This window comes from Oryctolagus cuniculus, chromosome 4, assembly GCF_964237555.1.
Source record: "Oryctolagus cuniculus chromosome 4, mOryCun1.1, whole genome shotgun sequence".
In the NCBI taxonomy this organism is placed as follows: domain Eukaryota; kingdom Metazoa; phylum Chordata; class Mammalia; order Lagomorpha; family Leporidae; genus Oryctolagus; species Oryctolagus cuniculus.
Window position 1 is genome coordinate 135,096,349 of NC_091435.1, and position 15,653 is coordinate 135,112,001.

Below are 15,653 nucleotides of genomic sequence, written 5' to 3' on the forward strand. Positions count from 1 at the left end.
TATTTGTATTCTTCAAATGTACTGTTCCTTCCTTTTGCATATGGATGCCTTTTGCCCATGGAGATCCTCTACTCATCTTTCACAACTCAGCTGCAGAATCTTTTATGGCAGGGCAGTATTGTGGCACACCTCTTCTTTTGGGGTCAGCATCCCATGTGCTGGGTAGAGTTCTGTCTCCTTCACTTCTGATCCAGCCTCCTGCTAGTGCTCCTGGGAATGCAGTGGATGATGGCTCCAGTGCTTAGACCCCTGTTACCCACCTGGGAGACCCGGGGTTGGAGTTCCTTTCTCCTAGATTCACAGACCTGGTTGTTGTGGCTATTTGGGGCATAAACCAGAGGATGAAAGTTCTGTCTCTCCCTTTCTGTGTACTCTGCCTTTGAAATAAATAAATCTTCAAAACCAGAATCTTTTACTGCAGAAACCTATCACTGAACTCTTCGTTGTAAATTAATATTTGACAAGAGCAAGACAGCAGGAGAGGAAGGATATGGTAGAGTAAATTAACTTTGACTCACCCTTTTTTTCACCCTAAGCTTCAGGCCATTCCTGCCCCTTGAAAGAACCTGGGTGACAGACATCAGGGCAAAGTAGAATCAGTTCCCCAGAGGGGAACTCACCAGGCGCTCTGCCCGGGTTAATGACTCTCTGGAGCCAGAGGGTGTTAAAGTCTCAGCTTATCCCTGCCTTCAGGCGTAGGATAAACTCCTTGGGAGCCTCTTGCAGAGTGGGTGGGGCTGAGTGGGCGTGGTGGTAGCTCCGCATAGCCCCAGGGACTTTCCCGGAGTCCTCGCAGAAGCCAGGCTGCGAAGTTCCAGGGTATATATAGGATCGGGGAAGCCTAACAGAGAGGCCTCTGCGCCAAGCTCACCGGGAGGCTCGTTCCCTGCAGACACCGGGAGAGGTAGGGAATGGGCTGCTGGGCCGCCGCGGGCCTCTCTAGCACCTGGATGGTTGTTAGCCCGGCTGCCACACTGGAGCGGGAGGCATCCTTGTTGCCTCCCTCCTGGCTTGTGGACCGACCTACATGAAGGGGGCGGCTTGTGGGGGACAGGAACGGAGTGCGTGAGGTTGTATTTGCTCAGAGGTGGAGGTTGGGGCAGGTAGAAGGGAGGAGTCAGGAAGCGACCCTGGAAGGGGAGCAGGGACTCAGCTAGGGGCCACCTCCGGTGCAGCAATGCCCCTGGCCCGCCCTAGAATCATCCCAAAAACAAGATGTGTCCTACCTGGAAACAGCGATTTTTCTGCTTTTCCAAGAGGCTGCGCAGCTCAGAGAGCTACCCCTATCCTGGCCAGAAGCTGCCCTCAGGGCTGTAGGCCAACATAGTGGAGCTTTTAGGAGAGCCTGCTGGCTGCCATTTAAGTTGTGAGGGTGACTTCTAAGTGAGACTGGAACCCAGATCTATGCTAGGTACCCGAGAGTGCCAGAGAAATGGGAGATACAGCACAGGGCCTGCGACTGTCAACTCCATAGCATGACTGCAGGCCATGCATCTACCGCTTCCCAACTGCGGAATCTGAATCAGTTCCCTTGTCTTCCTTCCTTGCTGCCTCTCTGAAATTGTGTAACTTATAGTAAAAGAATTACAAACAGTATTACATGTGCTAGGAAAAGAGTTGCAGCTTGGTGCTTCCTCACACGGGGCACCAAAATGTTAGGAAAAGAGGCGCAGAATAGAGAGGAGGCAGTGTACGAATTTACAGCCAGACCGAATTTATTCAGAGAAAATAAATCAATAGAGGTGGGTGACCAACAGCTTGCATGCACACTGATGAAACTTGAGGTAGAAGGCCCCCACTCCCAGGGGCTGGGCCTTTTTATATTTTAGGAGGGATGGGGATGGGGGTGGGGTAAGGAGCAGCAGGTGGAGGGGAATTCCTAGAACTGGTCTTTCAGGTCTTCAGAGCCACAGTTCTTTCAGGTGACTGGGGGTTGTGGAGTATGAAGACAATAGGGTGTGAGATCCAATTGAGATTCAAGGGCAGGGAATGCATTCCAAAGTTTATCTCCTTTGGGCAATGAGGGAGAATGCCTGAGGCTTATGTCCTTGTTCCATTGCCGTGTATTAATGTCCTGTTGGTCTAGCAGGGACTGGCACTGTAGAAAGCACTGTATGAAAGTTGGCTTTTATTCATGTAAACATATAACAAAGTCTCTGCTTCTCCAAGCACACTATCTCCAAGCACAATAACTTTCACTGCCACCCCGACATTTACATCAGTTGTAGAATTTTGGAGGATGAACAAATGGCGCCACAGCTCACTAGGCTAATCCTCCGCCTGCAGCGCCGGCACTCTGGGTTCTAGTCCTGGTCGGGGCACCGGATTCTGTCCTGGTTGCTCCTCTTTCAGTCCAGCTCTCTGCTGTGGCCCGGGAAGGCAGTGGAGGATGGCCCAAGTGCTTGGGTCCCTGCACCCCATGGGAGACCAGGAGAAGCACCTGGCTCTTGCCTTCGGATCAGCGCGGTGTGCCGGCCACAGTGAACCAATGGGAAAGGAAGACCTTTCTCTCTGACTCTCTCTCTCTCTCTCTCACTGTCCACTCTGCCTGTCAAAAAAAAAAAAAAAAAAAAAAAAAAAAAAAAAAAAGGGAAGAAAATGAAGAGAGAGCTGATTTGATTTCTGCAGTTGGATAGAAAAACAGTGGATAAGGTAGCTGGATTGCAGACCAAGCAGCCTTCAGATCTGTAAGGGGCTTAGAGCAGAGGTGAGGAGACAATAACCGAGGGAGGACCCCCCTCAGCACCTCCCTGTGAAGTAGGCGGGCATACAGGTGAAAATTGATCAGATTTGTGAACTGGAAGACCACACCCCTGTGTGACCTCAAGCTCCTACCTGATGCCTTTGCGACACCCCCTTTGTGGCCTCATTCCCCTACCTGGCCACACCGGGGTGCCCACCAGCCAATCAGGTTAATTAACCACTCCCCTTTGGAGTGGGTTAAAAGCCTAGGGCACAGTGTGCCCACCCGGTTCTTCCCTGGCCTCTTGCCAGGACAGGGCTTGTTGTAGCCCTGCACCTCCAGAGCGCATGGCCTTCGGGCCATGTGCTCTAGGCTTCCTGGCCTAGATGCTCATCCACGTGGCTGGTTCCTGGTGCTCGGTATGAACCCCCATTCACTTCTCTCTTCTAAGTAAAGCTCTCACTCTCCTAAGCATCTTTCTCACTAAATAAAAGCTTAAAACGTACCATGCTGCCTCGTTTATCTGTGCTGGTATTTAGGATTCTTCTCTAAATATTAGGCAAGAACCCTCTTGGGCTTATTAATATCGGGGATTTAGTAATCAGCCTGTGGTGAAATTGTAAGGCACCCCAAATTCCGGTAGCACACGTGGCACCCCGGATAGCATTTCTAGGGAACTTTAAGGGGCCACATTTTAGATTTTACGTGTCCTCACCTCTGAGGGCCTCCCCCTCTTCTGCACTGTAACCTTAAAGAGTTTTCCTTTCTAGAATGATCCAGCTTCCCTCAGCCTCAGGACTTCTACCTGTGAGGCCTGCTCTGTCCTTAATGCACTGTTCACCCCCCCACACACACACACACACTTCCATGGATTACTTGGCTGTGGATGTCCTTCAGGTCTCATTCTGACTTTCCTGCCTCCCTGTAAGTCAGTGGCCTAATAATCCTTTCTTAAAGCACCATCAGCTTTATTCCTGGAGCTTGATGTGTTTTTCATAATGGATTTCATTGTCTGTCTCCCCTAGTGCCAAGGTATAGTGCTTTGGTGCCTGGTATTGGATCTTGACTATCATACACCTTCTTTCAAAAAACATCCTTTGAGAGCTGCACACACTTTACACTAAGTCAATATTTAAATAAGCAGTGTTTATAATGCATATGTATAGTATATACACAGAATCTGTGGCAGGAACATGAATAGAGCTAAACTTAAAAACCAAAACACTTAATTACTATTAATAATGTTAGCGATGAGAGACGGAAGAAACGAAGCGGCACTGGAGACTTTCAGAAGGAAAGGCACACAGTTTATCATGCCTTCAGACTTGACAAGACTTCTGTCCCAAGTGTCAAGCCCCAACTTTTGGCTCTCCCTTGTTTTTATGCCTAAAATCAGGAACTTTACAGTGACAGGGTGATTCCATATCTCTCAGCATATAGAGATAAACAGTTCAAGCATGTATTGGGCTTTATGCAAAAGCACCCTAAATCCAGGAATCGCTGACAGGTGTGTGATTAAACAGTAAAGCAAAATACTCCTAAAAAGTCCCTGAGCAGACAGTCCTTGGCCACAGACTGTTTGTCTAAGCTGGCAGGCACAGGTATGGGGGCCCCGGTCCTAGTAATGGGCATCATGCCCTGTTAATGCTAACATGTAGAAGTCTGTCAGAGATGAAATCTCCTATCACAGGCAGGATTAGCAGGATACAACCCTCAGCAAGCCTCCAACAGTGATAGTTCTGTGTTTCTCATTTGTCAAATTTACAAGAGTAAATGGATTCACACTATTAGGTCTGGAATAGTTCTGGGTTCTGGTCTTTCATAACCCCAGAAAGGAGAGATGGGAAAAGGAGAGAGAGATCGACCTCAACAGAGACAGGTTGCTTTATTGGAAGCAAAGAGATTTTATCTTTATTGACTTAGTTTGCTCATTTATGAGAAAGAAAGAAAAGACACTTAAATTGATAATGGAATTCTATATTATCAGGAAAGGCCTTTCTGGACTAATAATCAAATGAGAACAGCTGACTTAGAGATTAATTTTTGTATCTTTTATCTCATTGACTTACTTGTTAGTCTTATGGAAAATTTGGCTGCTACCATCCCTGTTGGTCTCAGTTGATGTAGTATCTACATTTTTATTCAAAGCTTTCTATGAAACACTATCAAGATTGGTTCTAAGCATATTTGTTTTTGTTTTCTTGAGCTTGAAACACAGAAGTGAATTTTTATAGGAAGAGACCCTGTTGCAAGGTGTTTGCTCTTATAGATGGCTTCTGTCATCTGACCTCCCTCATGTATGCCCCAGGTTTGAAACATTCCACTTTGCCCCACTTATTTGTGTGAATGCATTTGGTCCTCCCTGGTAACTTTTACAAACATGAAAGTTCATAGTCAGAATTGTAGCATAGTGGGTTAAGCCTCTGCCTGCAATGCTGGCATCCTGTATAAGTGCTTGTTTGGGTCCTGGCTGCTCTACTGATCCACTTCCCTGCCAACAGCCTGAGGAAGGCAGTAGGGGATGGCCCAGGTGTTAGGGACCCTGCCACCAACATAGGAGACCCAGATGAAGCTCCTGGCTCCTGGCTTCAGCTTGGTCCAACCCTGGCTGTTGCAGCCACCTGGGGAGTGAATCAGAGGATGAAGAATGTCTCTCCTCTCTTTGTAACTCTTTCAAATAAATAAATAGAAATCTTTAAAAAGCAAAGAAAGTTCAATCAGTTAATTATTTTCTTTTTTAGATGTTGGTAAAACCTTTTTAAATGCACAAAACTTGCCTACAAACCCAACTTGAATATCATGGAGATTATTTGATTTGTGACTCACTTCTGTAACTGTTCTGTGTTCTTGTCCTACTCTCAATTCTTTCCCCTCCACTACCACCCTCAGCCTAGTATCTCTTTATCATTTATTTGTAGGAAATTAAGGACCTAGAATTCTTTTGATTGTTTTTATAATAGAGTTTTGCTGAAAATAATGAATTAACTGTATCCTTTTCTTGGAACTTGAGAAGAATGTGTGAACTGGTTTTTAGTGAATGTGTGGAGGGGGTAGGTAAGATTTATTCTTAGGCAATAAACAAGTAAATTCAAATAAATGTCACAAATCCAGTGCATGCCTATTTTATAGGCATTGCACTTTTAAAAAGATTTATTTATTTATTTGAAAGTTAGAGTTACACAGAGAGAGAAGGAGAGGCAGGGAGAGAGAGGTCTTCCATGCACTGGTTCACTCCCCAATTGGCGGCAAAGACTGGAGCTGCGCTGATCTGAAGCCAGCAGCTTCTTCCGGGTCTCCCACGCGGGTGCAGCAGCCCAAGGACTTGGGCCGTCTTCCCAGGCCATAGCAGAGAGCTGGATAGGAAGTGGAGCAGACGGGACTTGAACTGGTGGTCATATGGGATACCGGCACTGCAGGCAGCTGCTTTACCAGCTACGCTAGAGCACTGGCTCCAGTATTGCATTTTTAGTATCTTCAAAATTAAGTATGCTTCAATATTGAGTCCTAGATTTTATATCAACATTTTTTTGAGAGCAATAAGATGCAAATTTCAGTGCCCCAAGAGATGGACCAGAACAAAGGCATTAGAATGTAAATCATGAAACTTTAACTGGAAATGTCCTCCTACTGTTTATCTGTCTTTGCTCTGGTTGTCCAGTTTACAGCTATTCCATAGCTCAGATTAGCAATGGGGACTCATGATTTTTGATAGAATGACTTTAACAGTGTTGAACTTATATTTTCATGGTATGTAATGTCCTAACATTCTCCAGGGCATTCATTTAACAAAATTAAAGAAAAGTATGAAGTAATCAGATTACATTTTGAAGTTCTGTGTTTTTCTGGCATAATCTTGATTTCAAAGGTATTACTCAGTGATTTTATTACAAACTCTTTTTTTCTTTTGATATAAAGTATGATTTTCTCTTCCCGTGAAATATTTCTCAAATTTTTAATGAGACTTGTGGAAGCCATTGCTTAAATGTTATCATGTTAAGTTAATTAAGTAATTAATCCAACAAAGATCCCCCCAGTTATTTCCACAGTGGAGTGACTTATGTCTTGGATTAGACCTATTCTAGAAAACCAATCAATTGTAACAGTGAATGAGAGCATAGTCAGGGAAGGCATCTACTTGATAGATGACTGTAGTCACCTGGCATGCAGTGCTTTTTCCTAGTTATCATAGATGCAGGTTCAAGGATCGCTTACCTTTTTGTGCCAGATGTTATGACATACCATTTTCAATGCTTGAGATATTATGTAATTTCAATTCTTGAGATATTAGGTAATAAAACTTAAAAGCCTACAGTAAAACAAAGACCCCGATTTTGTTCTGCAATAGTTTTGCAGGTAGGTATTTTTCTCCACTAATTTATATCTAAAACTCAAAATTGTGTGGCCAAGTAGGAAAAAAACATGCAAGTACAAGCAAATGGGCATCGTTTAGGATCTGCTTCATTTCCATTCCTTGGATTTCTATGCAAGGAGGAGATGAACTCTAACAATGGGAAAGGTAAATATTGTGTGTTTACTGTAGTTGGTACTCATTGGGCAATGGTTTGGAAACTTACAGCATTCCACACTTAAAGGTTTCCAGCTGTTCCTAATATTATGTGACTTGTTAGTTTATAAATTCCCTTTCTTTCTACTATGTCCTTTATTTTTGGCTTGTGCTGAACATTCCAAATTAGCAACTAAACTCTTAAAACAAATATTAAAAAAATCAAAACAAATACTTTCCATCTTTGATGCATAAATTTTCAATAAGACACTATGAATTAATTTTTTTCAATTAAGTTGTTTATTTGTAAAAACTATAAAATCTTGCATGAATTTTTCACTTAGATATTATTTAGAATTTGTCTTAAGTATTAAGTAGTGAGTTTGATATAGTATGTAACATGATAATGACTGAAAAAATAGTTCTTTAGGGGCCCAGCACTGTGGCTCAGTGGGTTAAGCCGCCACCTATAGTGCTGGCATCCCTTATGGGCCCCAGTGTGAGTCCCAGTTGTTCCACATCTGAGCCAGTTTCCTGCTAATGTGCCTGGGAAGCCAGTAGAAGATGGCCCAGGTGCTTGGACCCCTACCACCAATGTAGGAGACCCTGAAGAAGCTCCAGGATAATTGCAAGAGTGTGACTGATAGACTTCTAGGTTCTCCTGCTGGACCATTCCAGAAGCCCAGCCTGGAAGCTGGGAGCTTGAACAGCTCTTGCAGGTTGTGTATGTTGTGAAGGCTGCAATTTTTATTTGGTTACCATTTGGGATCTTAGGCTCACAGTGCTCTTTCATGGCTTTCTGCCTCATTTGACCCTTTCTCCAATGGCTTTTGGCTATGTCCATCATTTTGGGCTGACCAATCACTTCTTAAGTACAGCAGGGGAAGACATCAAATCAAAAGGGTTTTAATGACCAGATGATGCTGGACAAGGGGAATAAAGAGGAACAATCCATGAGTGTGATTGCATAGTTTTAGAATATCTGGTTTCAACAGTTGTATTTGACCTTTAGCTATAAACAACATATTAATATGAAGTTTTCTTTTTCAGAACTATTTTTATCATGGACAAACCAAGTAAGTAATTTATTTTAAGTGCTTACTTTCTAACATATACTATTAAATCTATTGTTAAGTTGTTTGTTTTAATGTTTCACTCAATTTCTGAAAATGCGTGATTTGCTTTGTGTTGGTCATAGCCAGAATCCAATGTCTAGCTCAGAATTTTAACAATTGAGATGTACATAAATATATCTTCTACTACCAATAATCTTTCATTAAAATATAAAAAAAACTTCAGGGAAAGCTAAGAAATTTAGACCCCTTGGGAAACATTTTGAATAATTTATATGATGCTTTATCCAAAACAACCTTTCCTTGCCTCTGTGCATTTCATGTACATGAAAATAATTCAATTTATACTAGTTAAAATATAATAGACTTAATATGCCAATTCATTTTGGTGGCTACTGTGTGTCAAACCACTTATTGAGATGCTTGCATCCCTTACTGGAGTGCCAGTTCCAGCTATTCTGCTTCGCATTTGGTTTCCTGATAATGGCCTTAGAAAGCAACTAATAATGGTCCAAGCCTGTGGGTCTGTGACACCCTCATGGGAGACCTAAATGGAGTTCCAGGGTCCTAGCTTTGACCAAGTCTAGCTCTGACTATTGAAGGCATTTAGGGGAATAAACCAGTGGGTGGAAGATCTCTCTCTCTCTCTCTGCTTCTCAAGTAAATAAATAAATTTTAAACACTTGATACATACCTTGTATCATAATATTCATGTACGTACTGATAAATAGATATCATTCATTGCTTTCTGTTTATTTCTCTCAAGAAAATTTAAAATAATATGGATATTTATCAAGCATGTAATGAAAGATTTATCTTACTGAAATTTTAAGATTCTGAAGAGAATAACACTACATATTGGGAAAAATACATCAAAAACCAAATCCTGTTTTCCTGAAACGATCTTTATTCTGTTGACTTTTGCTGAGTTAGCAAAATGTGTGTGTGTGTGTGTGTGTGTGTGAGAGAGAGAGAGAGAGAGAGACTACAATGACAGCCTTGCTAAATATTTTAGATAACTTTCTGGGCCAGATACCTTGCTTTTCCATGTAAAGTTTTATGGTTTTCTCTCAATGATTTCTGTATTGATTTAATTTGTTTAGAAAATTCAAAGACTTTTAAATGTTAATTTATGTACAAGTAAGCTTTTTTAGTTGTTATCAGCTTTAAGTTGCTTCAGTTCAATTTAGAAAGATTCAAATATCCATGGCTGTAATCACTGTTTACTGTACAGTTCTCTCTATATAATTGCATGTGTGTCCATGTATATATATACTTAATAGTAATAAAAGATGTATATGAATATGCATAAAATATGTACATATGTATATTTAAGAGAGAATTAAAAATATCTTCAAGACAGTGTGGTAACCTTATGATTTTTTTTTGTTTGCTTTAAAGGATAAAATTTTGTTGCACTGTTTGCTTAACGTTTTTTCTTTATTAGATGCTGAAAAGGTAAACATTAACTAAGGCTACCTGTTATACCACAGATTCCAAGTTAATGGGGTGTTACTTCCTATACAAAGAGCAATGTTGGTGATAGCAAAATCCTGTTGCTTTCATGAAGACATTTTGGAGGGATCTGGGTACTCTCCTACTAGCAGACACTGAATAAATGTAGTGCTAAAGGCATTCAGGTAGTAGTCAGTAGACTACTTAAAAACTTTATTTTAAAGCAATTCACTGCTATTTTAAAGAGTTTTTTTTTTTTTTTTTTTTGGTTTCTTATGAATTCTCTTTCACTACCCTTGGTTGCTTTTAAAGATTTATTCCATTGAACACTGCACCCAGCAGTCAGCCTTCTCTCTCTTTCTCTCTTTTTTTTTGTCTAAAACTGATATTCATAAGATCTGGTGGAATTGCTTTGCAGTATTACATTAAACTATTGTGGACTGACTTTTATTTATTTCTATTATTAAAAAAATTTCTCAGATTTGAAGTACAGTTTACAATGTAAGGATTTTTTTTATTTATTTGAAAGGCAGTGACAGAGAATAAAGAGAGAAAGAGAGACAGAGAGGGAAAGATCTTCCAATCTACTGGTTCACTCTCCAAATGCCTACAACAATCAGAACAAAGCCAGGCCAAAACCAGGATCTCAAAATTCCTTCTGGGTCTCCCATGTGAGTAGCAGGGTCCCAAGTAGTTGAACCATCATCTGCTGCCTCCCAGGTGCTTTAGAAAGGAGCTGGATTGGAAGGGTAGAATAGGAATGACTTGAAGTTGGCAGTCCTGTATGAGATATGCATGTCCTTAACTGGGTCTTAACTCACTAGGCCACAAGACCAATGCCTATAATACAAATTTTTAATTTTATACTTAGTATCTTAAATTTCTAAATGTCAGGACTTTTAGTTCAGAAGACACCATTGTTCCACACTTAGAAGTAAAATATCAAGAGTCAACCTTTGGATCTACCTCAACTGCTGAAATACAGAGGGTACTGAAAACTGACCAGCTGGTATTTTGTGAGTGAATCCTTGGCATCAGTGAATCAAGACACACAAGGATTTTAGGAAATAGTCCTGTGATTTTCATTAGCTGTTTGCAGTTGCATTTCTAAGTACAGAAACCAGCCTGTAGTACATATGCCCTTTGGTTTACTCGACAGCTGCCCATTCACTTATCTCTTTGTATTATTTCCTCTTGGAATTCCTGAAACCAGGATCATTACTCTATTAACAGAATCCTGAAATCTGATTATAAACTCCTGGTTTCTTGAATCTCTGCTTTTGGAGGGGTGGCGTGGGGTGTACATGTCTGTATTTTCTATTATTCAAATAATTGTGACTGTTAACAGTAGCAAAATAAGACATGTTAGTTAAGGGCAGATTTTTCAGTCATATTTAAAATGTTTCCTTGAGATTTGTTTTGAAGTTCATCCTGTTGTTTCCAATCCAGGCTTTATAAGATTTATTTATTTGAATGACAGTGGGACAGAAAGAGGGAGAAAGATTTCTGTATGGTGGTTCACTCCCTAAATGGCTGCAACAGCCACGTCTTGGCCAGGCAGAAGCCGGGCGTCAGAAACTTCATCCCATTCTCCCATGTGGGTGGCAGGAGCCCATGGACTTGGGTCATCTTCTTGTGCCTTCCCAGGCACATTAGCAGGGAGCTATATCAGAAGCAGAGCAGTGAAGACTCCAACCAGCACTCTGATATAGGATTCCAATGTCACTGGCTGGGGCTTAACCCCCTGTACCACAATGCCGGTCCCATTTGTGAGGTACTTCTCCTATGAATTTAAATAATATTATGGAATGCATTCTGCTGAAGTTATATTATATAACCAACTGATTGGAGAAAAAGACAAAGTGGGTTACAGTCCTGCCTTCCTGATAAAACACATGATTAAATTCATGGAGTGACTTGTGAAAGTGCATAACAGAAATGCATACAGAAGTTGTAACATATTGAACATTTGGCCAATATATTATCTTGTGCTTGTGTCATGAATCTGTAATTCAAAAAGATTATTTTAATTTATATTAAATAAATTAAGCTTATTAAATTAAATTAAAGTTAATAATCCATAAGGAACAGAGTGGAAGATAATGTAAGTGAAGTAGCTTCTAGGCCTTACATTTATGAAAGTGAAGCTACTGTAGCAGCTGGGACTGTCTTGGAGCTGCCAGCTGAGTAGTACTCCATAGCGTGTATATATACACAATAATTTCTTTATCCAGTCAACAGTTGATGGACATCTGGGTTAATTCCATATCTTAGCTATTGTGAAATGTGCTACAATGAACATGGGGGTACAGACAACTCTTTCATATGCTGATTTCCTTTGACTTGGGTAAATTCCCAGGAGTGGGATTGCTGGATAATATGATAGGTCTATATTCATATTTCTGAGGTATCTCCATACTGTCTTCCACAGTGTCTACCTCAGTATATATTTCCACCAATAGTGGACCAGGGAACCTTTTTCCCCACATCTTCACCAGTTGTTGACTTCTGTATGAGAACCATTCCAAATGGAGCGAGGTGAAATTGCACCATGGTTTTGATTTGCATTTCCCTGATAGCTAGTGATCTGAGCATTTTATCAGTTGTCTGTTGGCCATTTTAATTTCACCTTTTGAAAAATGCCTGTTCAAGTCTTTTTTCTATTTCTTAACTGGATTGTTTGTTCTGTTGTTGAGCTCTTTATAGATTCTGAATGCTAAGCCTTTACAGTTGCATAGTTTGCAAATATTTTGTCTTACTCTGTCGGTTATCTTTTCACTGTGATGAGTGTTTCTTTTTATTTTTATTTATTTATTTTTTTGGCAGGCAGAGTTAGACAGTGAGAGAGAGAGAGACAGAGAGAAAGGTCTTCCCTCCATTGGTTCACCCTGCAAATGGCCACCACGGCCGGCACGCTGCACCAATCTGAAGCCAGGAGCCAGATGCTTCCTCCTGGTCTCCCATGCGGGTGCAGGGCCCAAGCACCTGGGCCATCCTCCACTGCCCTCCCAGGCCACAGCGGAGAGCTGGACTGGAAGAGGAGCAACCGGGACAGAATTTGGTGCCGCGACTGGGACTGGAACCCGGTGTACCGGCGCTGCAGGCAGAGGATTAGCCTAGTGAGCCGCGGCACTGGCATGATGAGTGTTTCTTTTGCAGTGCAAAAGCCTCTCAGCGTGATGTAATCCAGTTTGTCAATTTTAGCTTTGATTGTCTGTGCTTCTGGGGTCTTTTCCAAGAAGTCTTTGCCTATGCCAATATCTTGCAGAGTTTCCCCAATGATCTCTAGTAATTTGATGATATTGAGTCATAGATTTAGGTCTTTGATTCATTTTGAGTGGATTTTTGTGTAAGGTGTAAGGAAGGGGTTAATATTATACTTCTGCACATGGGGATCCGGTTTCCCCAACACCATTTGTTAAAGAGATTGTCCTTGCTCCAGTGATTGATTTTAGCACCTTTATCAAAGATAAGCTGCTTGAAGATGCATGGATTAATTTTGGAGTTTCTATTTTGTTCCATTTGTCTACAAGTCTGTTTTTGTGCCATTACCAGGCTGTTTTGATTATAACTGCCCTGTGGTATGTCTTCAAGTCACGTAGTCATATGACTCTGGCTTCGTTTTTGTTGTATAAGATTGCTTCAGCTATCTGGGGTCTCTTGTGTTTCCATATGAGTTTTAGCATCATTTTTTCTAGATCTACAAAAATGCTATTGGTACTTTGATTGGGATTGCATTGAATCTGCAAATTGCTTTTGTTAGTATAGACATTTTGATGATGTTGATACTTCCAATCCATTGAACATAGAAGATTTTTCCATATTTTTAATGTCTTCTATTTCTTTCTTGTTTTGTAATTTTCATTGTAGAGATTTTTTACATCCTTGGTTAAATTTATTCTTTTTGGAGCTATTGTAAATGGGATTGATCTTAAAAGTTCTTTCTCAGCCATGACATTGCATGTGTATGTATTGAAAGTTATTGATTTTTGTGTTGATTTTGCATCCTGCCACTTTATCAAACTCTTTTCATGAGTACCAGTAGTCTGTTACTGGAGTCTTTTGGATCCCCTACATACAGAATCATGTCATCTGCAAATAGAGATAGTTTGGTTTCCTCCTTTCCAATTTGTATCCCTTTGATTTCTTTTTCTTGCCTATGGCTCTGGCTAAAACTTTCAGGTCTATATTAAATAGCAATGGTAAGAGTGGCCATTTTTGTCTGTTTCTGGATCTTAGGAGGAATGCTTCCAACTTTCCTGCATTCAGTAGGATGCTGTTCATGGGTTTTTCATAAACTGCCTTGATTTCATTGTGGAATATCCCTTCTATACCCTATTTGCTTAAGGTTTTCATCATTAAAGAATATTGTATTTTATCAAATGCTTTCTCTGCATCTATTGAGATAACCATATGTTTTTTTGTTCTTCAGTTTGTTAATATGAACATTATTGATCAACATTTATTGATTTGCAAATGTTGAATCATCCCTGCATACCAGGGATAAATCCCACCTGGTCTGGGTGAATGAACTTTGTGATATGTTGTTGGATTCAAATAGCTTATATTTTTTTGAGGATTTTTGCATCTATATTCATCTGGGATATTGATCTATAGATCTCTTTCTCTCTCTTTTTTTTTTTTTAAAGATTTACTTATTTTTTACTTGCGAGTCAGAGTAACACATAGGAGAGGCAAAGAGAAAGAGAGAGAGAGAGATCTTCCATCTGATGGTTCACTCCCCAATTGGCAGCAATGGCCGGAACTGTACCAATCTGAAGCCAGGAGCCAGGAGCTTCTTCTGGGTCTCCCATGTGGGTGCAGGGGCCCAAGGACTTGGGCCATCTTGTACTGCTATCCCATGCCATAGCAGAGAGCTGGATCTGAAGAGGAACAGCCAGGACTAGAACCACTGTCCATGTGGGATTCTGGTGCTTCAGGCCAGGGCGTTAACCCACTGCACCACAACACCGGCCTCCTCTTTCTCTGTCTTATCTTTTTCCAACTTAGGCATTAATGTGATGCAGGATTCATAGAAGAAGCTTTGGAGGATTCCTTTCCTTTCAATTATTTTGAATAGTTTGAGAAGAACTGAAATTAGTTCTTCTTTAAATATCTGGTAGAATTCAGCAATGAAGCTGTTCAGTCTTGGGCTTTTTTGTTGGGAGGGTCTCTATTATGAGATTCAATTTCCATCTTGGTTGTTGGTCTGTTTAGGTTTTCTATGTCTTCATGACTCAATTTCAGTAGATTGTATTGTATAGGAATTGATTCTTTTTATTTTTACAGTATCTGCTGTTATATTTCCTTTTTCATCTCTGAATTTATTGATTTGGGTTTTCTTCTTCTTTTTTTTTATAGTTAGTTGGGCCAATGGTATACCATTTTGCATATTTTTTCAAGAAACCAGCTCTTTATTTCACTGATTTTTGTATTTTTGTTTCAATTTTGTTTATTTCTTTTCTAATTTTAATTATTTCTTTCCTCATACTAACTTTCAATTTAATTTGTTGCTTTTCTTGAGATTATTGAAAGCTCATTTAGATATTTTTCCAATTTCTTCATGTAGGCATCAATTACTATAAATTTCCCTCTTAACACTGCCTTTGCTGTATCCCATAAATTTTTATATGATTCATTGTCATCTTCATTCATTTCCAGAAATTATTTTATTTCTCTTTGGATTTCTTCTGTGACCCACTGTTCATCAGGAACATGTTGTTTTGTTCAGTTTCCATATATTTGCGTATGATCTAGAGAATCTTGAGTTTTGATTTCCAGTTTCATTCCACTGTGGTCAGGGAAAATGCATGGTATGATTTTGATATTTATGAATTTGCTAAGACTTGCTTTATGGCCTAGCATGTGGTCTATCCTAGAGAATGTTTCATGCACTGATGAAAAGAATGTGTATTCTGCAACTGTGGGGTGAAAAGTT

At 40.5% G+C, this 15,653-nt stretch overlaps 1 protein-coding gene across 1 annotated transcript in view; it reads left to right on the forward strand.

Moving 5' to 3' along the window:
• Nucleotides 1–821: 821 nt before the first annotated feature.
• The window catches only part of LOC100341882 (phospholipid scramblase 1), a 29,745-nt gene continuing 14,913 nt past the window's right edge, over nt 822–15,653 (forward strand). Inside the window, exons 1-2 of the mRNA XM_008266303.4 lie at nt 822–904; nt 8,238–8,263. Coding sequence (XP_008264525.2) covers nt 8,251–8,263 — 13 coding nt within the window. The 5' untranslated portion in view covers nt 822–904; nt 8,238–8,250. The remainder of the gene's footprint in view (nt 905–8,237; nt 8,264–15,653) is intronic.